A 25,932-nucleotide genomic window follows, 5' to 3' on the forward strand; every position below is an offset into this window, starting at 1 on the left:
GTACCTTGCTCTATGGCAGCGAGGCCTGGACAACGTATGTCAGCCAAGAGCGACGTCTCAATTCATTCCATCTTCGCTGCCTCCGGAGAATACTTGGCATCAGGTGGCAGGACCGTGTCTCCAACGCAGAAGTCTTTGAGGCAGCCAACATCCCCAGCATATACACCTGACTGAGCCAGCAGCGCTTGAGAAGGCTTGGCCATGTGAGCCGCATGGAAGATGGCAGGATCCCCAAGGACACATTGTACAGCGAGCTCGTCACTGGTATCAGACCCACCGGCCGTCCATGTCTCCACTTTACAGACGTCTGCAAACACAACATGATGTCCTGTGACATTGATCACAAGTCTTGGGAGTCATTTGCCAGTGAGCGCCAGAACTGGTGGACAGCCATAAAGGCGGGGCTAAAGTGTTAGCAGTAGGCAGGAGAAAAGACAGAAGCGCAAGGGGAGAGCCAACTGTGTAACAGCCCCGACAACCAATTTTAACTGCAGCACCTGTGGAAGAGTCTGTCACTCTAGAATTGGCCTTTATAGCCACTCCAGGCGCTGCTTCACAAACCACTGACCACCTCCAGGTGCTTACCCATTGTCTCTCGAGCCAATGGGTAAGGAGGCGAAAGAAGAAGAAGAAGAAGAAGAAGATTCAGCTAAAAGCAGATCCGGCAATGTTTTATTGGTTCCACGAAGAAAAACTAGCAGGCATTTTCTTGATGCACACAGATGGGGTGGATCTGCAGCATTTGAGAAATTTGTGGTAGATAAAGTTCTACAGGAAGTTAAATTTGAAATTCAGACTTCCGGAGCTTTTAAATATTTAGGGCTGAATATTAGGCAGACTAAGTTAGGGGGTAACCCTACATTAACAGTCTTACCTAGAGAATGTTAATAGGATCCCAATAAATCGGGCTAGATCCTCACAAAAGGAAGACTCTGCAACCAAGGAAGAAGTAGACCAGTTAAGGAGCTTAATTGGGCAGTTAAACCGGTTGTGCACACAACCTCAGCCGAATGCTTGCTATGATGTATTAGAATTGAGCACCATGCTGAAACAGGCTACTGTTGGGGAAGTGCTGAAAGAAAATAAGACATGAAGAAATTGAGTTTAGACAAATGTCCGCTCGAGTTTCTAGCACTGGGTGACCCAGAAGAAATGAAATTAGTAATTTTTAGTGACTCCTCACACGCTAATCTTCCCAATGGTTATTCGAGTGCATCAGGATTCATTATATGTTTGTTGGGAAGAAATGATAAATGTTGTCCATTAGCCTGGGAATCAAAGAAAATAAAGAGAATAGCTAAAAGCACCTTAGCTGCTGAGACACTTGTACTGATAGCAGTGATAGATACGGGTATGTATTTAGTCATAGTCATAGAGTCATACAGCACAGAAACAGGCCCTATGGCCCATTGTGTTTGTGCTGGCCATACAGCACCCAACTACTCTAATCCCATATTCCTGCACTTGGCCAGTCACCTGGTATGCTATGGCGTTTCAAGTGCTCATCTAAATACTTCATAAATTTAGTGAGGGTTCCTGCCTTCACCACCTCTTCAGGCAGTGCGTTCCAGATTCCAACCAACCTTTGGGTGAAAAAATGTTTCCTCAAATCCCCCCAAACCTCCTGCCCCTTACCCTAAATCTATGCCCCCTGGTTCTTGACCCCTCTGCTAAGGGAAAAAGTTTCTTCCTATCTAACCTATCAATGCCCCTCATAATTTTATATACCTCAATCATGTCCCCCCTCAGCCTTCTCTGCTCCAAGGAAAACAACCCTAGCCTTTTCAGTCTCTCTTCATAGCTGAAATGCTCCAGCCCAGGCAACATCCTGGTGAATCTCCTCTGCACCCTCTCCACTGCAATCACATCCTTCCTGTAGTGTGGTGACCAGAACTGTACACAGTACTCCAGCTGTGGCCTAACTAACGTTTTATATAGCTCCATCATAACCTCTCTGCTCTTATATTCTATGCCTCGGCTAGTAAAGGCCAGCACAAAGGGCGGCACAGTGGCGCAGTGGTTAGCACCGCAGCCTCACAGCTCCAGGGACCCGGGTTCAATTCTGGGTACTGCCTGTGTGGAGTTTGCAAGTTCTCCCTGTGTCTGCGTGGGTTTCCTCCGGGTACTCCGGTTTCCTCCCACATGCCAAAGACTTGCAGGTTGTTAGGTAAATTGGCCATTATAAATTGCCCCTAGTATAGGTAGGTGGTAGGGAAATATAGGGACAGATGGGGATGTGGTAGGAATATGGAATTAGTGTAGGATTAGTATAAATGGGTGGTTGATGGTCGGCACAGACTCGGTGGGCCGAAGGGCCTGTTTCAGTGCTGTATCTCTAAATAAAAAAAAAATCCCATATGCCTTCAAAACCACCTTATCTACCTGTGCTGCTGCCTTCAGTGATCTATGGACAAGTACAACAAGGTCCTTCTGACTTTCTGTACTATCCAGGGTGCTACCATCCATTGTGTATTCCCTTGCCTTGTTAATCCTCCCAAAATGCATTACCGCACACTCTTCAAGATAAAATTCCATTTGCCACTGCTCCGGCCATCTTGCCAGCCCATCTATATCTCCCTGTAATCTAAGGATTTCCTCCTCACTATTTACAACACCACCAATTTTCGTGTCATCTGCGAACTTACTGATCATACCTCCTATATTCACCTCTAAATCATTAATGTACACTACAAACAGCAAGGGTCCCAGCACCAATCCCTGTGGTACACCACTGGTCACAGGCTTCCAATCGCAAAAACAGCCTTCGACCATCACTCTCTGCCTCCTGCCACTAAGCCAATTTGGGGTCCAATTTGCCAAATTGCTCTGGATCCCATGGGCTCTTACCTTCTTCACCAATCTCCCACGTGGGACCTTATCAAAAGCCTTACTGAAATCCATGTATACTACACCTACTGCTTTACCCTCATCGTCACATCTAGTCACCTCCTCAAAAATTCAATCAAGTTAGTTAGACACGATCTCCCCCTGACAAAGCCATGCTGACTATCCCTGATTAATCCCTGACTATCCAACTGGAGATTAATCCTTTCCCTCAGAATTTTTTCTAATATTTTCCCAACTCACCGGCCGGTAATTACCTGGTTTATCCCTGCTACCCTTCTTGAATAATGGTACCACATTTGCTGTCTTCCAGTCCTCTGGTACCTCTCCTGTGGCCAGAGAGGATTTGAAAATTTTGTCAAAGCCCCTGCTATCTCCTCACTTGCCTCACATAACAGCCTGGGATACATCTCATCTGGGCCTGAGGATTTATCCACTTTTAAGCCCACTAAAACAGCTAATATTTCCTCCCTTTCAATGCTAATATGTTCAAGTATATCACAATCTGCCTCCCTGATCTCTACACCTACATCGTCCTTCTCCATAGTGAACACCGATGAAAAGTAATCATTTAAAACCTCACCTATAACCTCTGGCTCCACACAAAGATTGCCACTTTGGTCCCGAATGGGCCCTACTCTTTCCCTGGTTATCCTCTTGCCCTGAATATACTTATAAAACACCTTGGGATTTTCCTTCATCTTGCCCGCTAGTGTTTTTTCATGCCCCCTCTTCGCTCTCCTAATTACTTTTTTAAGTGCCACCCTATACTTTCTACACTCCTCTAGTGCCTCCGCTGTTTTCAGTGCTTGGGATTCACCGTAAGCCTCCTTTTTTTTCCTGATCCAATCCTCTATATCCCTTGACATCCAGGGTTCCCTGGACTTGTTGGTCCTACCCTTCACCTTAACAGGTACATGTTGGCTCTGAACTCTCACAATTTCCTCTTTGAATGAGTCCCACTGATGTGATGTAGACTTTCCTACAAGTAGCTGCTCCCAGTCCACTTTGGCCAGATTCTGTTTAATCATATTGAAATTGGCCTTCCCCCAATTCAGTACCTTTATTTCTGGCCCGTCTTTGTCCTTTTCCATAATTACCTTAAATCTTACAGAGTTATGGTCACTATCCCCAAAATGCACCCCCACTGACACTTCTACCACTTGACCGGCTTCATTCCCTAGGATTACGTCCAAACTGCCCCTTCTCTTGTAGGACGTTCTACGTACTGGCTCAAAAAGCTCTCGTGGATGCATTTTAAGAATTCTGCCCCCTTTAAGCCTTTTGCATTAAGACTATCCCAGTTAATATTAGGGAATTTGAAATCCCCTACTATTATTACCCTATTATTTTTAAACCTCTCAGAGATTTGCCTACATATCTGCTCCTCTATCTCTTCCTGACTGTTTGGAGGCCTGTAGTACACACCCAGCCAAGTGATTGCCCCCTTTTTGTTTTTAAGTTCTACCCAAATGGCCTCATTTGAGGAACCTTCTGAGATATCATCCCTCCTTACTGCAGTAATTGACTCCTTGATCAACAGTGCAATGCCACCTCCTCTTTTATCCCCTCCCCTGTTGCGCCTGAAGATTCTATACCCTGGAATATTGAGCTGCCAGTCCTGTCCCTCCCTCAACCATGTCTCTGTGATAGCAATAATATCATAATCCCATGTGCTAATCAATGCCCTCAATTCCTCTGCCTTACTCGTAAGACTCCTTGCATTGAAATAAATGCAATCTAACCTTTTTCTCTTGTGCCTTACCAGGTCTATATTTGCTCTGCCTTCCAGGCAGACTCACTTTCTGTTCTATCTTATCCCCTACTGTACCTCCACTCTGTATCCCATCACCCTGCCAAATTAGTTTAAATGCCCCCAACAGCACTGGCAAATCTCCCAGCAAGGATGCTTGTCCCATTCCGGTTCAGGTGCAACCCGTCCAACTTGTACAGGTCTCACCTTTGCCAGAAACAGACCCAGTGATCCAGGAAACTAAAGCCCTCCCTCCTGCACCATCTCCTCAGCCACACATTCATCTGCTCTATCCTCCTATTCCTAAACTCATTAGCACGTGGCACAAGGGGTAATCCAGAGATTACAACCTTAGAGGTCCTGCTTTTTAATCTGTTACCTGGCTCCCTAAATTCTTGTTGCAGACCTCATCCCTTTTTCTAATTATGTCATTGGTACCAATGTGTACCACGACCTCTGGCTGCTCACCCTCCCCTTCAGAATGTCCTGTAACCGCTCCGTGACATCCTTGACCCTTGCACCAGGGAGGCAACATACCATCCTGGAGTCACGTTTGCGGCCACAGAAACGCCTATCTGTACCCCTTATGATAGAATCCCCTATCACTATAGCTCTTCCACTCCTTTTCCCTCCCTGCTGTGCAGCAGAGCCATCCTTGGTGCCACGGACCTGGCTGTTGCTGCTTTCCCCTGGGAGGTCATCCCCCCCAACAGTATCCAAAGCGGTATATCTGTTTGAGAGGGGGATGGCCACAGGGGACTCCTGTACTACCTGCCTGCGCCTATTACTCCGCCTGGTGGTCACCCATCCCTTTACTGCCTGTGCTGCCATTACCTGCAGTGTGACCACCTCACTAAACATGCTATCCATGATGTCTTCAGCATCGCGGATGCTCCACAGTGCATCCACCTGCAGCTCTAGCTCCGTAATGCGGGTAGTCAGTAGTTGCAGATGGATACACTTCCTGCACAAATGGTTGTCAGGGACACTGGAAGCATCCCTGATTTCCCACAAAGCGCAGGAGGAGCATACCACAGGTACGAGCTCTCCTGCCATGACTTACCTTTAAATTAATTTAGTTACTCCCTTTTAAAAAATACTAATTACACTCGGGGTCTTGTTCTACTCCAAACATTACCCAGTACAATCTAAAGTCCTTAATAAATTACTCTAATTTAAGTATCACTTGAAGTTTTTAAAAAAAAACTTTCCCCTTTTTTAAGCAATTTAAATGCACTAACAGCTGTTACTTACCCAACCAATCACCTTACAGAATTCCCGTGATGTCACTGTTAAGTTTTTTTCCCCCTCTTTTCGAGACTCAGCGCCCGCTGAGACACACAGGGAGTGAGCTGCCGCTCCGGATCAGGTCCCACACAGGTCCACCAGCTGCCACTCCGCTCTGCTCCCAGGTAAGTGAAAGAGGGCCTCGAGCCCTGCTCTTTATTTCCAGCTGCCACTCCGGATCAGGTTCCACGCGGGTCCGCCAGCCGCCGCTCCGCTGTGCTCCCAGGTATTTATTGAATATTTTAAAGGAACTCTTATATAAGGGGCAATCGGAGAAAAATGTTCCTATAGAATGTTATATAGATAACCATTCTCTCGAGGACAATATCCATTCGACAAAAAGTGTCACAGAAAAGAGGTTGAGAATAGATCTCACAAGTATAACAGAAATGTTGGAAAGAAATTTCCAAAATAAAATGGGTCAGCGCAAGTCATCAGTTGTCGGATTGTTTTTTGAAGAGAGGTGCTTGTTCAGATAAATTGTTGGGTGTCCTCGAAGAAGGCTGTCTTGTGTTATGATGAGTTAGGAAAATGTAGAATTTTTTAATGTTAAGATCGCTTTCTAATTCTTTAAATAAGTTTTTTTTTGTTTAAAAAAGGGGGGAATATACAGTATGTTAATGGCTGGTGCTGTTGAAGGTTAATGGTATAATAATGTAAGATCAAGAAAAATGTATTATTTTGTCTCTCTTCTTTTTTGTTTTTTATATATATAATGTATTTAATTTAAAGAAAAGAGGGAAATCTGTTTGTGTCCAATAAGTTCTGTTAATGGATGTTAACTACCTAGTAGTTGAAGGTAATAGGGTGAACAGGTGCTGGGTGTTGATTAGTTAATTGTACTCAGATGTGTATATCTAAAGAGCCAGCCAGCACTGACTGGATGTTGTTAGGAGTGGAGAAGTAAGCTTTGTGGCAAGTAATAAACAGTCTCCACCAAAGCTGCCTAGTCTCTGTCTTTTTCACAAACAGGCTTGGAAGTTTCTCTAACATGGGACAAGGTGAGTTGCTCTTGCAGGGAGCTGGCATGGACATGATGGGCTGAATGGCCTCCTTCTGTGCTGGAACCAATCTATCTGTGCAGTGGTTTCACGGTACGTACCAGACATGGGAGAATTTGTGTCTGTTTCCTTGGCGGTCGATCAGACTGAGGAGGATCTCTATGACAAGGAGGCGCAGTTCAGCATCCTCCATTAATGAGGCGGATAGAAGAGGCTCCAGGAAGGAGGTGGGCAGGGTTGCTAACAGATTACTGCTCTGGAATCCAATTGTCACCTGCAGGTAGCATCAAAGAAATAAAAATTTATACACTGCAATCAACCACTCTGCAGAGCAGTGAAAGGAAGAAACAACATAAAACACTTGAAAATAGCTCAGATGTAATGCTTCCACCTCCCACTGAAACATACAGCTCACCTTAATCACGTTAAACTGAAATTTGTGCTTATGCTGGTGGGGGATGTTAATGGCAGATTGGAATACTTATCCATTTCTGGCATGCAGTGTCAGCATCAAACACTCCCAGGACAGGTATAGCATCAAACACACCTAGGGTAGGTACAGCCTGTGTTAGATACAGAGTGAAGATCCCTCTGCACTGTCCCCATCAAACACTCCTAGGGGAGGTACAGCATAAGTTTTGCTGCTGCCTAATTGGGACTGCTGAGTGCACAATGAGTCTCAGCTGACTGTTGATTGTGGGCTGCGAGCTGTGAGTTGGAGGCTGTGAAACAGCTGCAGGGAGTAAGAGACAGACACAATGAGGAAGGTTTCTACCTATTTTGTCACCAAGGAAAACAACAGAAAGACACAAGGACTGGAAAATCTTTGTGAGGTTGATTGGAGCATTTGCAGTCTTTTTTATTTGATTGTTGGTGGGGTGGGGTGGGGTGGGGAGGGAGAAGAAGCAAGAAAAAGGCTTAGGGTGGGGCTGCCTGTTTCAATAGGGGTCCTGTGTTATTTGTCACCATCGACTTGGGAACTTCCTCCCCACCCCAACCACTTGGTCTGGGATAGTGGGAGTTGTTTGGGTGAAGAGACTTTGTTCTTTGATAACATTGGGAAAAATGTGTGCCTGAGCAGCTTCAGCTGTCCCAGGCGAAGACATCACCCTCCTCCAACCAGAAGACCAGCCGTAAGACTGCTTGTATTATTGCAGCTGCGAAAACTGTTTCCTCCTGGCCTTCCTCTCCCTCAGCCTCTTCTCCTTTTGCCTCCAAGTCGTTGCAATATCAATTTACTATTATATTTGCTAATTATTTATTTCTCCCTCTCTCTCTCAACACACCGTGGGTGTAACTCTTCTACCCCATGGCTTCTCAGTCCTCTCCGTTGGCAAGGCCTTCCTATGCTGCAGCAGCTGCTGCGGTCGTTCCTGTTGCCCTGTCACCTTTCAAGCTTTAATAACAAAGGATGGGGTGAAGAGTTACGCCCACCCAAATATGACAATTGAGGCCTGCGTTAAGGCAATGGCCGAGGTTGTCGGCCCTTCGGCCATTGTTACAACCTCAAAAATGTATGACAAGGCTGTATTTTTCCTAAAGACCAAGCAGACAGTGTCCCTGGCACTGAGTAAGGGGTTCACTGTGGGTGGGACGTTCCTGCTGGTGGATCCTCTGGGGGTTACTGCGCAGCGGATTCTGCTATTGAACGTGCCGCCCTTTATTCCAAGTGAGCTCCTCTTCCCCCGTCAACACCATCTGGGGTAGGTGAGGTCGGGGATCACCCCAGTCTTGCTCGGTCTTCGGGAGAACAGCTTCCAGCATGTTTACTCCTTCTGTCGCAGTTATTTATGCAGCTGAAGTGGGAGGATGTCATGAAGGGCCACTTCCATGTGGAGTTCCAGGGGGCGGCCTGTAGCATCTTATCGAGCTCAGACGGGGCACGATGCCATGCCTGCAAGGGGGTGAGGCATGCTCGTAAGAACTGCCCCAACCTCCTGGTGGCCAGCTCCACCTCTGCTGCCCAGGGTGGCACCGCTGCACCTTCCCCCCGCCCCCACCCCCATCATGACCCCTACACCTCCATCAGACATCAGTCACTCCAGTGGGGAGGGAGAGACCAGGTGAAAGGAAGGCGCAGAAAAAGAATAAACACAGAAGTGCGCGACCACTGGATACTGTTGCACAACCCGAGCCTGATCTCAACCCAAGGCCCGATCCCGGGTAACCCACCCATCCCAGGGCTGGGGTCAGGCCCAGGGTAACCAGGTGAAAGGAGGGTGCAGAGACCTCTGACATCATGGAGGTTTTTAGGCCTCCACACCCTAGTGGGAAAAAGAGGAGAGGGCACCCCTCGAGAGAGTTAACACAGGGTCCATCTGCTGGAGGGGCGCTGTCTCCTGGTTCGGGTCACCAGGTTCCCCCTGCCACCACCACCAAGGCCACAAGACCTGGGCAAGAGCTCCCTACCAGTCAGGATGGAGTGGAGGGGGTGACCCCTGTGCATGTGGCCCCTGCTGAGGGAGCGAGTGGAGCCCTGCTTGTGGTGGGCGACCCTGGGGACTCTCCTGGAGAAGCCTCCCCATCTGCGACTGGGTCGGGTGCCCTGAATGGAGGGGAGGGCGAGGCCCTGAAGGGTCGGCCCTCCCAGCTAAAATCTAGCCCTGACCAATATGTAACCGACCCAGCTGCAATTAAAAATGCTGTCCCGTCTGCTGAGCCTGTGAGCGCTGGCAGAGCGGGAAATGGCCTTCTCTCTCCGCCTCTGCTCCCGGCTCCGGCTGGATTTCCGGAGTCGGGAATTACCATCTGCCCAGGGCCACTCACTGGCCTGGGGACAGAGGTGGAGGGGGGTCCTGAACCGTTAAGTGCCCTTAGGCTCCAGTTCTACAGAAGAACCCAGAGAGGAAGACTCTGACATTGATCCTGGAGGTTAGATCGTGACGGAGGTGGGACCAGCTGGTGCGGCCTGGATGTCCGCCCCACAGTGTGTGGTGGGTGTGTCGGCCACAGGCAGTGACGACTTGGAGGAGGTTGGGGACTTGGTGTGGGGCACGGAAGTTGATCTTGAATCCATTGCCAGTGAGGCAGTGGACTCCCTCGTGCCTCCTACTGAGTCTCCTCTCGTCCCCACTGCAGAACACCAGGACTTCCTTGCAGCCTGCAGGGGTTGCTGCAATAAGGTTCAGCTGGCTCTTGGCCGGTGGTCGAGCCTGGCGCAGATCATCCAGTCTGTCTGTGCTGCCCTCAATAAGGGGGGACGGGTGAGGGCGTGAAACTGGTTGAGAGGCGCCGTTTAAAGCGTTCCTCAAAGGGCTGCTGGGGGAGTGGAAGGCGAGGTGCACTTCTGCTCCTTCCTCACAGTAAGGTGTTGGTGATGGGTTTCAAAGTACTTTTGTCATGAAGATAACCATACCCAGCCTCAACACCAGTGGCAGCAGGGGGTCTCTCTGCAGATTTCACAAACTCTCAGTCCTCTGGGAAGGCAGGTATGCGGAGAGCCTTCTGCAGGAAACCCACACAGTTTGGGCAGATGAAGCCAGTTAAGTCTGGAGTGGCAGGTTGGGGTCTACATGAGTCACCTCACCCCTATTTCTAGTGGGGTGGCTATCTTGTTGGTCCCGACTTTTCAGTCGTAGAGCTTGTGCCAGGCCGCTTGCTCCACCTTGCCATTTGCCTGGGTGGTGTGCCGCTCCACTTGGTAAAGGTGCACACGCCCAGGCTCGGCACGTTGCAAGCGAGCTTCTTTAAAGAAGTGTCCGCTCTCTTGAGCGCTATTGACAGCGGCGAATGCGTCATCCTCGGGGGGAGGATTTTAACTGTACCCTCGAGGTGAGGAATCGCTCCGGTCCCCAGCATGGACAAGAACTGATCTCACAAGCCTTATTGAATTCTTTGAAGATGTGACAAAACACATTGATGAAGGAAGAGCAGTGGATGTGGTGTATATGGATTTTAGCAAGGCGTTTGATAAGGTTCCCCATGGTAGGCTCATTCAGAAAGTAAGGAGGCATGGGATACAGGGAAAGTTGGCTGTCTGGATACAGAATTGGCTGGCCCATAGAAGACAGAGGGTGGTAGTAGATGGAAAGTATTCAGCATGGAGCTCGGTGACCAGTGGTGTTCCGCAGGGATCTGATCTGGGATCTGCTCTGCTCTTTGTGATTTTTATAAATGACTTGGATGAGGAAGTGGAAGGCTGGGTTAGCAAGTTTGCCGATGACACGAAGGTTGCTGGAGTTGTGGATAGTGTGGAAGGCTGTTGTAGGTTGCAACGGGACATTGACAGGATGCAGGGCTGGGCTGAGAAGTGGCAGATGGAGTTCAACCTGGAAAAGTGTGAAGTGATTCATTTTGGAAGGTCAAATTTGAATGCAAAATACAGGCTTAAAGACAGGATTCTTGGTAGTGTGAAGGAACAGAGGGATCTTGGGGTCCATGTCCATAGATCGCTCAAAGTTGCCACCCAAGTTGATGGGGTTGTTAAGAAAGCGTATGGTGTGTTGGCTTTCATTAACAGGGGGATTGAGTTTAAGAGCCGCAAGGTTATGCTGCAGCTCTATAAAGCCCTGGTTAGACCACACTTGGAATATTGTGTTCAGTTCTGGTCGCCTCATTAAAGGAAGGATGTGGAAGTTTTAGAGAGGGTGCAGAGGAGATTTACCAGGATGCTGCCTGGACTCGAGGGCATGTCTTACGAAGAAAGGTTGAGGGAGCTAGGGCTTTTCTCATTGGAGCATAGAAGGATGAGAGGTGACTTGATAGAGGGGTACAAGATGATGAGAGGCATAGATAGAGTGGATAGTCAGAGACTTTTTCCCAGGGCGGAAAGGGTTATCACCAGGGGGCATAATTTTAAGGTGATTGGAGGAAGGTTTCGGGGAGATGTCAGAGGTAGGTTCTTTACACAGAGAGTGGTGGGTGCTTGGAATGCACTGCCAGCGGTGGTAGTAGAAGCAGATACATTAGGGACATTTAAGCGACTCTTGGATAGGTACATGGATGATAGTAGAATGAAGGGTATGTAGGTAGTTTGATCCTAGAGTAGGTTAAAGGTTCGGCACAACATCGTGGGCCGAAGGGCCTGTACTGTGCTGTACTGTTCTATGTTCTATCTGCTCCCTCGGCTTGGTGGACATCTCCATCCCAACTCCAGCGCCTCCACATGGGGGTTTGGAGGAGGATGGTCCTGAATCGACCTCCTCTACATTCCGCAGGTGTACGTTTCCTGCGTCTCAGCAGCCTCCATGTGGCTGGTGCCATGCTCGGATCACCACCTGGTGTGGGCGGAGCTCATCCGCTCTGCAAGTGGGTGGGATCCGCGTACTGGCACTTTAACCACAAGTTGCTGGAGGAAGAGCGATTTTAGGACTCATTCCGTCGATTCTGGGCTGACTGGAGAAGGAAGCAGGGGGGCTTCCCCTCCTTGGGGCTATGGTGGGTGTACGTGAAGGGGTCGACCAAGAGGCGGGGAGTCGAGATTGGTGCCTGGCAAGGGAGGTTCTCAATTCAGAGTCCTGTTTCGGTCAGGCCGTCTCAGACCCGGACCTGTGGCAGGCGTACAAAGCGAAGGGCGCTTTGAGGGACCTGCAGCTCGTAGGGTCCTGAGCGGCATACGTGAGGTCACGGATCCAGATTCTGGAAGGTGTGGACCGCGCCTCACCCGCTTCATCTATTCGCTGGAAAAATGGCAGGGGGGTTCCGTAAGCAGCTCATTGAGCTGCTGGCTGTCGATGGATCCTCCGTCACAGATCCGGAGGAATGAGCTTCTTAGTCCATACCTATTACAGTACATTATTCTCTCCGGATCCATCCAGTGAGGATGCATGCAGAGTTTTGTGGGAGGACCTGCTGAAGGTCAGCCCGGAGGGCGCCGAAGGAGTGGAGGCTCCGCTCACGTTGGCAAATCCCTGTGGCTGGACGGTCTGACCGTGGAGTTCCTCAGGGCTTTCTGGGATGTCCTGGGGGGCGATTACGCATTGGTCCTGGGGGAAAGCCTGGTAACTGGGGAGATACCCCTCTCATGGTGCAGGGTGGTCATCGTCCTGCTGCCAAAGAGGACGATCTCTGCTTGCTTAAGAACTGGCATCTGGTCTCCCTCCTCAGCACGGATTATAAGATCTTTGCCCGGGCTATGTCTACGCGCCTGGGCTCCGTGCTGGCCCAAATGATCCATCCCAACCAGTCCTACACAGTCCCTGGCCGGTCCATCCAGGACAATATCCACCTGGTCTGGGACCTGATTCATCTTTCCCAGAGGACTGGTCTGTTGGTCGCCTTTCTTTCCCTCGATCAGGAGAAGGCGTTCGACAGGGTGGATCACGAATATCTTTTCGGGACTCTGTGCGCATTCGGAATCGGGCCGCATTTTGTGGCCAAAGTCCGACTTTTATATGCTGCCGCAGAGTGTCTGGCCAAAGTTAACGGGTCCTTGACGGCGTCTCTGCTTTGGGAGAGGAGTACATCAGGGATGCTCCATATCTGGCCAATTATATACCCTCTGCCTGGAGCCATTCCTGTGCTTGCTCTGCAGGAGGTTGACGGGATTGGCTCTGTGTGGGCTGCGCATGCAGGTCGTCCTCTCGGTTTACGCCAATGACAGTCACCGATCCCATTGACTTGCGGAGGATGCGCGAGTGCCAGCAGACCTTTTCTGTCGGTCCATGAGGATCAATTGGGAGAATTGTTCCGGACTCCTGGTGGGTCAGTGCTGGAGGAGTTGACACTTTTTGCGTGGAGCACCATGCATCTCCTCTATCTGGGAGTCCACCTGAGCCCCACTGAGGAAGCCTGGCTGGCAAACTGGCAGGAGTTGGAAGCGTAAGTCACCACTCAGCTAAGGTGCTGGACAGGACTGATCTGAATGCATTCCTAGAGGGGCCAAGCGTTGGTCATAAACGAACTGGTGGCTTCAATGCTGTGGTACCGGTTGGTCACTTTGGTCCCTGCATTTACCACCAAGATGCAGAAGAAGCTCGTTGAATTCTTCTGGGGCAAGAGGAAACACTGGGTGTCTGCCGCGGTCCTGAGTCTCCCAATTGAGGAGGATGGCCAGTCGCTGGTGTGCGTCTGCACCCAGGATGCGACTCTCCACCTTTGGACCCTGCAGAGATCCTTTTACGTCGAGCGTCCTCTCAGATGGTGTGCATGGTGATGTATTTTTTCTACTGGGGCACTGCCGACACGCCGCTCTCAGAGGCGAATCTTAGCCGTGCCTCTCTGAAGGAGTTGCCTATCTTTTACCGGGATCCATTCAGAATCTGGAACATGCTCAGCTCCAGTCAGCGTGCTCCCCCACCAGCAGAGGAGAAGGCCTTGGCTGTCCGGGCGGCCGGCTCTGGAGATGGGTGGAGAAGTAGCCGAAGCCTCCAGGACGCCCCTCACTGCGGGTGACAAGGGGGCTCGGAAGTGTGCAGCACTCCCAGCTGAGCTGACCACTGCTTGGCCGGAACTGCTCATCAGACCCAGGCCCCGAAACCCTCATTGGGAGCCGGTCCCGCACAACCTAAGCCGCCTCTTGGAAATGCCCTCCATGCCATACCACATGGCGCGGAGGGGTTTCCTGTCTGGGCTGCTCCTGCACATTCTCCACTTGCTTGCCCTCATCTGCCATCCGGACACGTTGTGGCAGTCTGTGTTGCCATCTGGTAGTGAGGGGAAACCCCGGTGGAGGTCTCTGTGGGAGACCTCTCCCTTTACATAGGGGACCTTGGGTGGAGGGTGCTGCACAAGTCAGACCCGTGCAATACACTTTTAAGTAGGTTCACGCACTCCCATGCCACCTGCAATTTCTGCAGCCTGGACGAGTCTGTGTTCCACGTATATATGGAGTGTGTGGGGCTGCAGCCCCCTTTGAGTATTTAAGGGGGCTGCTCCTCAGGTTTTGGTTGCACTTCAGCCTCACGCTCCTGATCTTTGGGCACCCAGTGCGGAAGGGGGGTGGGCCGGGAGGAGGATCTCGTCGGTCTGCTCTTGGGCCTGGCCAAGGTGGCAATTCACAGGTCCAGTCTGTAGGCCATTGGAGGGTTCCATCTGCCCTGATTGCCTGCCCCTTTTCCGAGGTTACATTCACGCCTGGGTGTCCCTGGAGAAGGAGCATGTGGTGTCCGCCGGTTTGCTTGAGGCTTTTCGTGACTGGTGGGCGCCGCAGGGGCTGGAGTGCATCATTGATGCAGAGAATGTTGTTTTAATTTGAGTTTTGTTTTATTTTATCTGTTTTTAATAAAGTTATTTATTTAAAATGCTTATAAAGGGAGCCTGGGGAATAAAGGCTCCCTTGACAAAAATGAATAAAAGGGGCCTAAGGTATAAAGGCCACCTTAAGAAATAAAAAACGGGACTGAAAAAAAATATTTAAAATGGGGTAGATACAGAGTAAAGATCCCTTGGAAAAAAAGGGTTAGATACAGAGTAAAACTCCCTCTACACTGTCCCATCAAACACTCCCAGGAAAGAAACAACACACATGTACAACAGGGACCCCTGCATTGTTGGGAGTCCTGAGTGCATTTCCCTTTCTATTTTCAGGCATTTAGGCTGGTTGTGCCCAGTTAACTCTTTGTCTGTTGAGTTTTGTATGCACGATTGAGGCTTTCTGACTTTACCAGTGAGTGTGCACTGAAGGAATGAGGGAATATTTTCTAGAAGCCATACCTGGAGGAGGGATTTTAGCAGCATCAACTGAATCATACGATTTCCATCATCCCTGAAACAGGAAGCAAAGTGGGAAATGAATGTTTTGTCACAGGCCTGTTTTTACTGCATTGATTATAAAAGCCAGAAGCAGTCACATGATAGTGGACATTGGCACAGAGGCAGGTAGCTGATTGAGGCCATACTCCCCTCTGCTGCTCAGCACTTTGACCATATGTCATGGAACTGGTTTTTCTCCTGTGTTTAAAACAGTGTGCCTTTAAGACTGAGCACAATGTGCCAGCAGCTGCACCTGTTACCTAGGCTACAGCAGGAGAGAGAGGTCACATGGTGTACTGTAACTTTTAACTGTGGGTAAAGACTGGCTTCAACTGATTTAAACTGGAGTCCAACGAAGCATGCTCTGAAGGAAGAAACTGTATATCTCTCTTAGCAGGAAAATCTACATTTATCTTCATGCTCTGTATTGTCTAAGGAGAGATTTTTTAAAAAAACCCTGGAAAAAAGAACATTTGTCTTCAAGAGGGACACTCTGTCGTTTGTTTGTATTTGCTGGAATTCTCAGTAAGGTTTCTACTGAAAAACTACCAATTCTAGAATCCAAATAGACCTGTGGCTATACTCCTTGTTAAAAGAACTGTGTGACGCCTGCTGCAACCGAAGTGCTTTGAATGCCTATCCATTATAGACTGTCAAATTCGCCTGGAGACTTCGAGTGGCATCTGATTGTTCTAATCTGGGGGACCCCAGCAACCAGGAACGTAACACACCAGGACTTACAACCCAGCTACTTATTTTATTCCTAAGAAATACTATTTTTAAAAACTGGTTAACTATTGTTAGTTTTGAATGTATGTGTGTGTGCATGGGGAGGCTTAGGTTAAATAAGAAGTTATAAGGTATTTAGACGTAGATTTATCTTAATAGTGTTTAAGATTTAGTTTATTAATAAATAGTTAATTTATTGTTGTTTAAAGATACCTGGTTTGGTCTGTTTTATTCTGGGGGTAATTTGGCTAATTTTCGGTAGGTGGGAAAACTTTAATAATATGCTGCAACCTGTGGAGTATTGGGACTGAATTGACAGTGCATTGCTCCCACCTCGGGGATACGATATTAATTGGGGGCTTGTCTCCACTGAGTCTGTGCTGACCAACAACCACCCATTTATACTAATCCTACATTAATCCCATATTCCCTACCACATCCCCACCATCTACCTACACTAGGGACAATTTACAATGGCCAATTTACCTATCAACCTGCAAGTCTTTGGCTGTGGGAGGAAACCGGAGCACCCGGCAGAAACCCATGCGGTCACAGGGAAAACTTGCAAACTCCACACAGGCAGTACCCAGAACTGAACCCAGGTCGCTGAAGCTGTGAGGCTGCGGTGCTAACCACTGCACCACTCAGATTAGAGGGGACATGATGAAAAACTTTTTCACCCAGAGGGTGGTGGGTGTCTGGAATTCACTGCCAGGTACAGTGGCAGAGGCAGAAACCCTCAACTCATTTAAAAGGTATCTGGACATACACCTGAAGTGCTGTAACCTGCAAGGCTACGGACCAGGTGCTGGAAGATAGGATTAGATTGAGCGGCTAGTTTCTCGGCCGGCGCAGAGACAATGGGCTGAATGGCCTCCTTCTGTGCCGTAATATTTCTATAGTTCCATGGTGAAGTGATTAAAAGAGTGGGTAAGGTACATTACTTGATTAACACCCCTGATCGCTGGAAGAAGAACAGGTTGTGTCACATCAATATGTTAAAGCAATATTATCGCAGGGTGGAGGATAAGCCAGTACAGGTATGTCAGGTAATTGGGACTGTTGAGAAGGAAAAGGATAGTGAGGATGAGGCAGAAGCAGGCCTAGTCAATTCTCAGATTGAACCTCCAACTATCAGATTAGCGAATACATAATGGCTAGGAAAATTGGACAACATGCTTTTGCACTTAGAGGCAAAACAACGTGAAGACCTAACCAGGCTTTTCACAACATTTAAAACAGTCTTTAGGGATAAGCCAAGATGTAAAACCTTAACCACAAATGATGTGGATATAGAGTAATCCATTCCTTTAAAGCAACATCCTTACTGCTTAAATCCAGACAAACAGGCCCAAGTAAAAGCAGAAAACAACTTATTTTTAATTCATTCATGGGATGTGGGTGTCACTGACCAAGTCAGTATTTATTGCCCATCCCTAATAACTCTGAGAAGGTGGTGGTGAGCTTCCTTCTTGAACCGCTGCAGTCCATGTGAGGTAGGTATACCCATAGTGCTGTTAGGAAGGGAGTTCCAGGATTTTGACCCAGCGACAGTGAAGGAACAGTGAATTAGAATTAGAATTAGTGATATAGTTCCAAGTCAGGATGGTGTGTGGACTTGGAGGGGTACCTGCAGGTGGTGGTGTTCCCATGCATTTGCTGCCCTTGTCCTTCTAGGTGGTAGAGTTTGCGGGTTTGGAAGGTACTGTCTAAGGACCCTTGGGGCGTTGCTACATTGCATCTTGTAGACGGTACTATTAGAATTAGAACATTACAGCGCAGTACAGGCCCTTCGGCCCTCGATGTTGCGCCGACCTGTGAAACCATCTGACCTACACTATTCCATTTTCATCCATATGTCTATCCAATGACCACTTAAATGCCCTTAAAGTTGGCGAATCTACTACTGCTGCAGGCAGGGCATTCCACGCCCTTACTACTCTCTGAGTAAAGATACATACTGCTGCCATTGTGCGTTGGTGGTGGAGGGAGTGGATGTTTATGAATGGGGTGCCAATCAAGCGGCTGCTTTGTCCTGGATGTTGTAGAGATTGTGGAGTGTTGTTGGAGCTGCATCCATCCAGGCAAGTAGACAGTATTCCATTACACTGCTGACTTGTGCCTTGTAGATGGTGGACAGGCTTTGGGGAGTCAGGAGGTGAGTTACTCGCCGCAGGATTCCTAGCCTCTGTCCTGCTCTTGTAGCCACAGTATTTATGTGGTTGATCCAGTTCAGTTACTGGTCAATGATAACTCCTAGGATGTTGATAGTGGGGGATTCAGTGATCGTAATACCATTGAACGTCAAGGGGAGATGGTTAGATTCTCTCTTGTTGGATTGGTCATTGACTGGCACTTGCGTGGCGTGAATGTTATTTGATCGAACCTATTCAAATAGCTGGAGTTCACCAGTAGTGCTAGTACCTAAACCTGACAGGTCAATCCGGTTTAGTATAGACTACAGAAAAGTCAATGCAGTAATGAAGGCAGACTAATTCCGTGTTTAAAAGACTGTATTGACAGAGTGGGCAGTGCTAGGTTTCTTACCAAGATCGACTTGTTAAAGGGATACTGGCAAGTTCCTTTGACTCATCGAGCCAAAGAGATAACACTTGACAGTCTAAATCAGTGCCGGGTGATGCCATTTGGGCTAAAAAATGCGCCAGCCACTTTTCAAAGATTAATGAATCAGGTGGTAGCTAGTGTTCTCAACTGTGTAGTGTATCTCGATGATATACTAATATACAGTAACACTTGGCAAGTACACTTAAACAAGCTAAAAATTCTGTTTAAAAAACTACAAGCAGTGGGCTTTGTGATAAATCTGGAAAAAAGCAAATTCAGAAAAATAAGAGTAAATTACTTCGGACACATAGTGGGGCAAGGACAGGTATTTCCAAAAATGGCAAAGGTACAAGCCTCAGTAGAGTTCCCTATCCCTAAATATAAACCGGAATAAATTAGGTTTTTAGTGATGTGCGGTTTTTACAGGAAATTTGTATGGAATTTTAGTACTGTGGCTGCTCCATTAACTGATTTGCTACAAAAAAAGAAAAACAATGCAATATGGTCAGATGAATGCCAGGCAGCTTTTGAAAAGCTAAAGGCAATCTTAACTAATGAACCAGTGTTGGCTGCTCCAAATTTTGCTAAACCCTTCAAAACTAAATTGTCATAAAAAAAAGTATTCCACTGTGGAAAAGGATACATTAAGACTTTTGCTGGCTCTCAAACATTTCGAAGTACATGTCCACTAAGACTATAAAGAAACACTAATATACACTGACCATAACTGGGGCGGCACAGTGGCGCAGTGGTTAGCACCACAGCCTCACAGCTCCAGCGACCCGGGTTCAATTCTGGGTACTACCTGTGTGGAGTTTGCAAGTTCTCCCTGTGTCTGCGTGGGTTTCCTCCGGGTGCTCCGGTTTCCTCCCACATGCCAAAGACTTGCAGGTTGATAGGTTAATTGGCCATTAGCAATTGCCCCTAGTATAGGTAGGTGGTAGGGAAATATAGGGACAGGTGGGGATGTGGTAGGAATATGGAATTAGTGTAGGATTAGTATAAATGGGTAGTTGATGGTCGGCACAGACTCGGTGGGCCGAAGGGCCTGTTTCAGTGCTGTATCTCTAAACTAAACTAAAACTAAACATAACTCATTAATGTTTGTGGAAAACTGTAAAAACCGAAATGCTAGAATATTTAGATAGAATTTGTTGTTACAGCCTTATCATTTGAAAACTGTACATATTTCGGGGAAAAACAATGATATTGCCGACACTTTGTCACAAATTTAATCATGTTAAGTTATATGGACAGCGATGGTACAAAGAAAAGTTCTGTAAATAATCAGTGGAGTGAATGGGGTCATGAATGTGAAAAAATGTTTAGAGTGTTTTTTTCAATTTCTATTTTTTGCATTGTAATGAAACGCATTTTAAGAATGGCGTTTCATTACACCAAGGACAGAGGTGTCACAGAACTGTTTTTTCTCCTCTGTTTAAAAACAGTGTGCCTTTAAGACTGAGCGCTGTGTGCCAGCAGCTGCATTTGTTGCCCAGGCTACAGCAGGAGAGAGAGGTCACATGGTATACTGTAACTTTTAACTGTGGGTAAATACTGGCTTCAACTGGTTTAAACTAGAGTCCAGTGAAGCATGCTCTGAAGGAAGAAGCTGTATACCTCTCTTTGCAAGAAAATCTACATTTATCTTCATACTCTGTATTGTCCAAGGAGAGATTTTTTTAAAAACCCTGGAAAAAAGAACATTTGTCTTCAAGAGGGACACTCTGTCGTTTGTTTGTATTTGCTGGAATTCTCAATAAGGTTTCTACTGAAAAACTCTTAATTTTAGAATCCAAATAGACATGTGGCTATACTCCTTGTTAAAAGAACTGTGTGACCCCTGCTGCAACCGAAGTGCTTTGAATGCCTATCCATTATAGACTGTTAAATTCACCTGGAGACTTTGAGTGGTAGGCAACAGAGAGTGGGGATAATGGGTAAGTACTCCGATTGGCAGGATGTGACTAGTGGTGCCCCACAGGGATCTGTGTTGGGGCCTCAATTATTCACATTATTCATTAACAACTTGGATGATGGCATAGTAAGTCATATATCCAAATTTGCTGATGATACAAAGTTAGGCGGAATTGCAGACAGTCCAGATGATAGCATAAAATTGCAAGGAGATATTGACAGACTAGGTGAATGGACAAAACAGTGGCAGATGGATTTCAATCCAGGCAAGTGTGAGGTTATCCATTTTGGACCAAAAAAGGTTAGAGCAGGGTACTTTCTAAATGGGAAGAGGTTAAGTATAGTGGATGTCCAAAGAGACTTGGGGGTTCAGGTGCATAGATCTTTAAAATGTCACGAGCAAGTGCAGAAAATAATCAAAAAGGCTAATGGATGCTAGCCTTTATATCTAGAGGATTGGAGTGTTAAGACACAGAGGTTATTCTGCAGCTGTACAAAACCCTGGTTAGACCCCAATTGGAGTACTGTGAGCAGTTCTGGGCACCACATTTTAGGAAGGATATATTGGCCTTAGAGGGGGTGCAACGTAGGTTTACAAGAATGATACCTGGACTACAGGGGTTAAGTTACGAGAAGAGATGACATAAATTAGGCCTGTTTTCACTAGAATTTAGAAGGTTAAGGGGTGATCAGATCGAAATCTTCAAGCTATTAACAGGAAAAGACAGGCTAGATAAAGATAAACTATTTCCACTGGTTGGAGATTCTAAAACTAGGGGGCATAGTCTAAAAATTAGGGCCAGACCGTTCAGGAGAGATGTTAGGAAGCACTTCTTCACGCAAAGGGTGGTAGAGGTTTGGAACTCTCTCCCACAAACAGCAGTTGAAGCTAGAACAGTTATTAATTTTAAATCTGAGATAGATAGATTTTTGTTAAGCAAAGATATTAAGGGAAGTGGGCCAAAGGCAGGTATATGGAGTTAGGCCGCGTATCAGCCATGATCTCATTGAATGGCGGGACAGGCTCGAGGGGCCGAATGGCCTACTCCTGTTCCTATCTTCCTATGTTCCTATGAGTGGCATCTGATTGTTCTAATCTGGGAAACCCCACCAATCAGGAATGTAACTCACCAGGACTGACAACCTAGCTACTTATTTTATTCCTAAGAAATATTATTTTTAAAAACCGGTTAACCATTGTTAGTTTTGAACGTATGTGAATGTGCTTAGGTTAAATAAGAAGTTATAAGGTCTTTAGACATAGATTTATCTTAATAGTGTTTAAGATTTAGTTTATTAATAAATAGTTAATTTGTTGTTGTTTAAAGATACCTGGTTTGGTCTGTTTTATTCTGGGGGTTACTAAAGTGTTTAATTTGGCTAATTTTTGGTTGGTGGGAAAACTTTAATAATATACTGCGACCTGTGGAGTACTGGGACTGAACTGACAGTGCATTGTTCCCACCTTGGTCATAACACATATGATTATGATGTTTCCGCTGATGTTTGGTGTATAGCCCTGCACTGTGCAGAAATACAGTAACACTTATCTCCACCACACATGTGGGCTGTGCATGGAGCAGATTTGGGGATTTCAGAGGGAGGATGAACAGGTTATCCTGTACTAACACAGCTGATGGGTGAAAGGTGGCTGACTGATGACTAGTTATAATGGGGGACTTTAATTATCCAAATATAGACTGGGATAATAGTAGTGTAAAGGGCAGTGAGGGGCAAGAGTTCCTAGAGTGTGTTCAGGAAACTCTTCTACAACAGTATGCTGCTAGTCCAACGAGATAGGAGGCTCTGTTAGACCTGGTTCTTGAGAATGAGGTGGGGCAAGTGGATCAAGTATTAATAGGAGAGCATTTAGGGGATAGTGATCATTGTATCATAAAGTTTAGGTTGACAATGGAAAAGGACAAAGAGCAGTCTGGGGTAAGAATAATTAAATGGGGGAAGGCCAACTTCAATGGGGTAAGAATGGAGCTGGGGCGACTAAACTGGAGTCAAAAGCTGGCAAGAATACCGGTAGATGAACAATGGGCTACCTTCAAAGAAGAGATAGTTCAGGCACAGACAAGGTAGGTTCCCTCGAAAGGGAAAAGTAGGACAAACAAATCCAGAGCTCCCTGGATGACAAAAGAGGTAGAGATTAAGATAAAAAAGAAAAAGTGTGCCTATGACAGATGCCAGCTAGAAAATACTATTGAGAACCAGGCTGAATACAGAAGGTCCAGAGGGGAAGTGAAAAAGCAAATAAGAGAAGCAAAGAGAGAGCATGAGAAGATACTGGTAGCTAGCATTAAAGGAAATCCCAAAGTTTTCTATAGGCATATAAATAGTAAAAGGGTGGTGAAAGGAGAAGTGGGGCTGATTAGGGACCAGAAAAAGGATTTACACATGGAGGCAGAGGGCACAGCTGAGGTATTAAATGAATACTTTGCATCTGTCTTTACCAAGGAAGAAGATTCAACCCAGGCTATGTTGAAAGAGGAGGTACATCAGACATGAGAGGGGTTTAAAATTGATGAAGAGGAAGTATTAGATAGGCTGTCTGTACTTAAAGTGGATAAAATACCAGGGCCGGATGAAATGCATCCACAGATACTGAGAGAAGTGAGGGTGGAAATCGCAGAGGTACTGGCCATAATTTTTCAGTCTTCCTTCGACTCGGGGGTGGTGCCAGAGGACTGGAGAATTGCAAACATTACACCCTTGTTCAAAAAAAGGGTGTAAAGATAAGTGCAGCAACTACAGGCTAGTTTAACTTCGGTGGTGGGAAAACTTCTGGAAAAAATAATTCAGGATAAAATCAATAGTCACATGGACAAATGCGAGTTAATTAAGGAAAGCAAGCATGGATTTCTTAAGGGAAAATCATGATTAACTAACTTGCTGGAGTTTTTTGAGGAGGTAACAGAGAGGGTTGATGAGGGCAATGCTGTTGATGTGGTGTACATGGACTTTCAAAAGGCGTTTGACACAGTGTCACACAACAGACCTGTGAGCAAACTTGTAGCTGATGGAATAAAAGGGACGGTAGCAACATGGATACGAAATTAACTGAGTGACAGGAAATGAAGAGTAGTGGTTAATGGATCTTTTTCGGGATGGAGGAAGGTTTGTAGTGGAGTTCCCCAGGGATCAGTGTTGGGACCCTTGCTTTTCCTGATATATATTAATGACCTAGACCTTGGTGTACAGGGCACAATTTCAAAGTTTGCAGATGATACAAAACTTGGATACATTGTGAACTGTGAGGAGGATAGTGTAGAACTCCAAAAGGACATAGACAAGTTGGTGGAAAGGACAGACAGGTGGCAGATGAAGTTAAATGCAGAGAAATGTGAAGTGATTCATTTTGGTAGGAAGACCATGGGAAGGCAATATAAAATAAAGGGTACAATTCTAAAGGAGGTGCAGGAGCAGAGGGACCTAGATGTATAAGTGCATAAGTCATTGAAGGTGGCAGGACAGGCTGACAGAACACAAGAACACAAGAACTAGGAGCAGAAATAGACCATATGGCCCATTGAGCCTGCTCTGCCATTCAATACAATCATGGCTGATCTTGGGCTTCAATTCCATTTTCCTGCCCGCTCCCCATATCCCTTGATTCCTTGTGAGACCAAAAATCTATTTATCCCTGCCTTAAATGTATTCAATGAAGGAGCATCCACAACCCTCTGGGGTAGAGAATTCCAAAGATTCATAACCCTTTGAATTAAATAATTTCTCCTCATCTCAGTCCTGAATGATTGACCCCTTATCCTGAGACTGTGTCCCCGTGTTCTAGATTCCTTGACCAGTGGGAACAATCTCTCAGCTTCCACCCTATCAGGCCCTTTCAGAATCGTGTATGTCTCAATTAGATTGTCTCTCATTCTTCTAAATTCCAGATAATATAGGCCCAATTCACTTAGCCTCTCATAATAAGACAACCCCCTCACCCAGGGACCAATTTAGTAAATCTTCACTACACCGCCTCCAATGCAGATATATCCTTTCTTAAATGTGGAGACCAGAATTGCACACAGTATTCCAGGTGCAGTCTCATCAAAACCCGTACAATTTGAGTAAGACTTCTTTATTCCTGTACTCCAATCCCCTTGCAATAAAGGGCGGTTAATAAAGCATTCCAAGCATTCAGTATCCTGGGCTTTATGAATAGGGGCATAGAGTACATAAGCAAGGAAGTTATGTTAAACTTGTATAAGACACTAGTTCGGCCTCAGCTGGAGTATTCATCCAATTCTGGGCACCACACTTGAGGAAAGACGTGAGGGCATTGGACAGAAAAGATTCACAAGAATGGTTCCAGGAATAAGGAATTTCAGTTATGAGGGTAGATTGGAGAAGTTAGGACTGTTTTCCATGGAGAAGAGAAGGCTGAGAGATGATTTTATAGAGATATTCAAAATCATGAGGGGTCTGGACCGAGTAGATAGAGAGAAACTGTACCCACTCGTGAAACAGTTGAGAACGAGAGGGCACAGATTTAAAGTATTTGGTGAGAGAAGCAAAACTGACATGCAGTGAGTGGTTAAGGTCTGGAATACGCTGCCTGAGAACATGGGGGAGGCAGGTTCAATTGAAACATTCAAAAGGGAATTAGACAGTTATATTAAAAGGAACAATGTGCAGGGTTATGGGGAAAAGGCAGGGGAATGGAACTGAGGGAGTTGCTTTTTCAGAGAGCTGGTGCGGACACGATGGGCCGAATGGCCTCCTTCTGCGCTGTAACGATTCTGTGATGGCAGGTGTTGCAAAGCAGTCAAATGTTGTCGCTACTTTGTTGATAGCGCTAGTCCAGTTCACTTTTAGGCCAATGGTGACCTCTAAGATGTTGGTGCTGGGGAACTCGGCAAGATTGCACAGTTTGGTTCAGCCTGGCAGTGGCCAGGAAAGATGGGAGTCAGTGGCAAAGAGGCCACAGATAATAGTAAAACCAAAGGAAAATACTGCAGATGCTGGAAATCTGAAATAAAAACTGAAAATGCTGGAAACGCTCAGCACGGTCTGACAGCATCTGTGGAGAATGAGTCAGAGTTAACATTTCAGGTCTGTTGTCCAATGAGGTAAAAATATCAGCAGGCACTTGGAGAGGTTAGCCAGCATAGATTTGTAAAAGGAAGAGGTAGATAGATTTTTGAAATCTCGGGGAGTCGAGAGTTATGCGAAGCAGGCCCGAAAGAAGAGTTG

The 25,932-nt window shown here is 46.7% G+C and overlaps 1 protein-coding gene across 1 annotated transcript in view; it reads right to left on the reverse strand.

Moving 5' to 3' along the window:
* LOC137359987 (protein EFR3 homolog B-like) overlaps positions 1–25,932 on the reverse strand; it is a 257,272-nt gene that overhangs the window by 100,808 nt on the left and 130,532 nt on the right. Inside the window, exons 12-13 of the mRNA XM_068025582.1 lie at positions 15,478–15,529; positions 6,987–7,159 (exon numbers count right to left, since the gene is read on the reverse strand). Coding sequence (XP_067881683.1) covers positions 6,987–7,159; positions 15,478–15,529 — 225 coding nt within the window. The remainder of the gene's footprint in view (positions 1–6,986; positions 7,160–15,477; positions 15,530–25,932) is intronic.

Source organism: Heterodontus francisci, unplaced genomic scaffold (genome assembly GCF_036365525.1).
Source record: "Heterodontus francisci isolate sHetFra1 unplaced genomic scaffold, sHetFra1.hap1 HAP1_SCAFFOLD_410, whole genome shotgun sequence".
NCBI classification, from domain to species: domain Eukaryota; kingdom Metazoa; phylum Chordata; class Chondrichthyes; order Heterodontiformes; family Heterodontidae; genus Heterodontus; species Heterodontus francisci.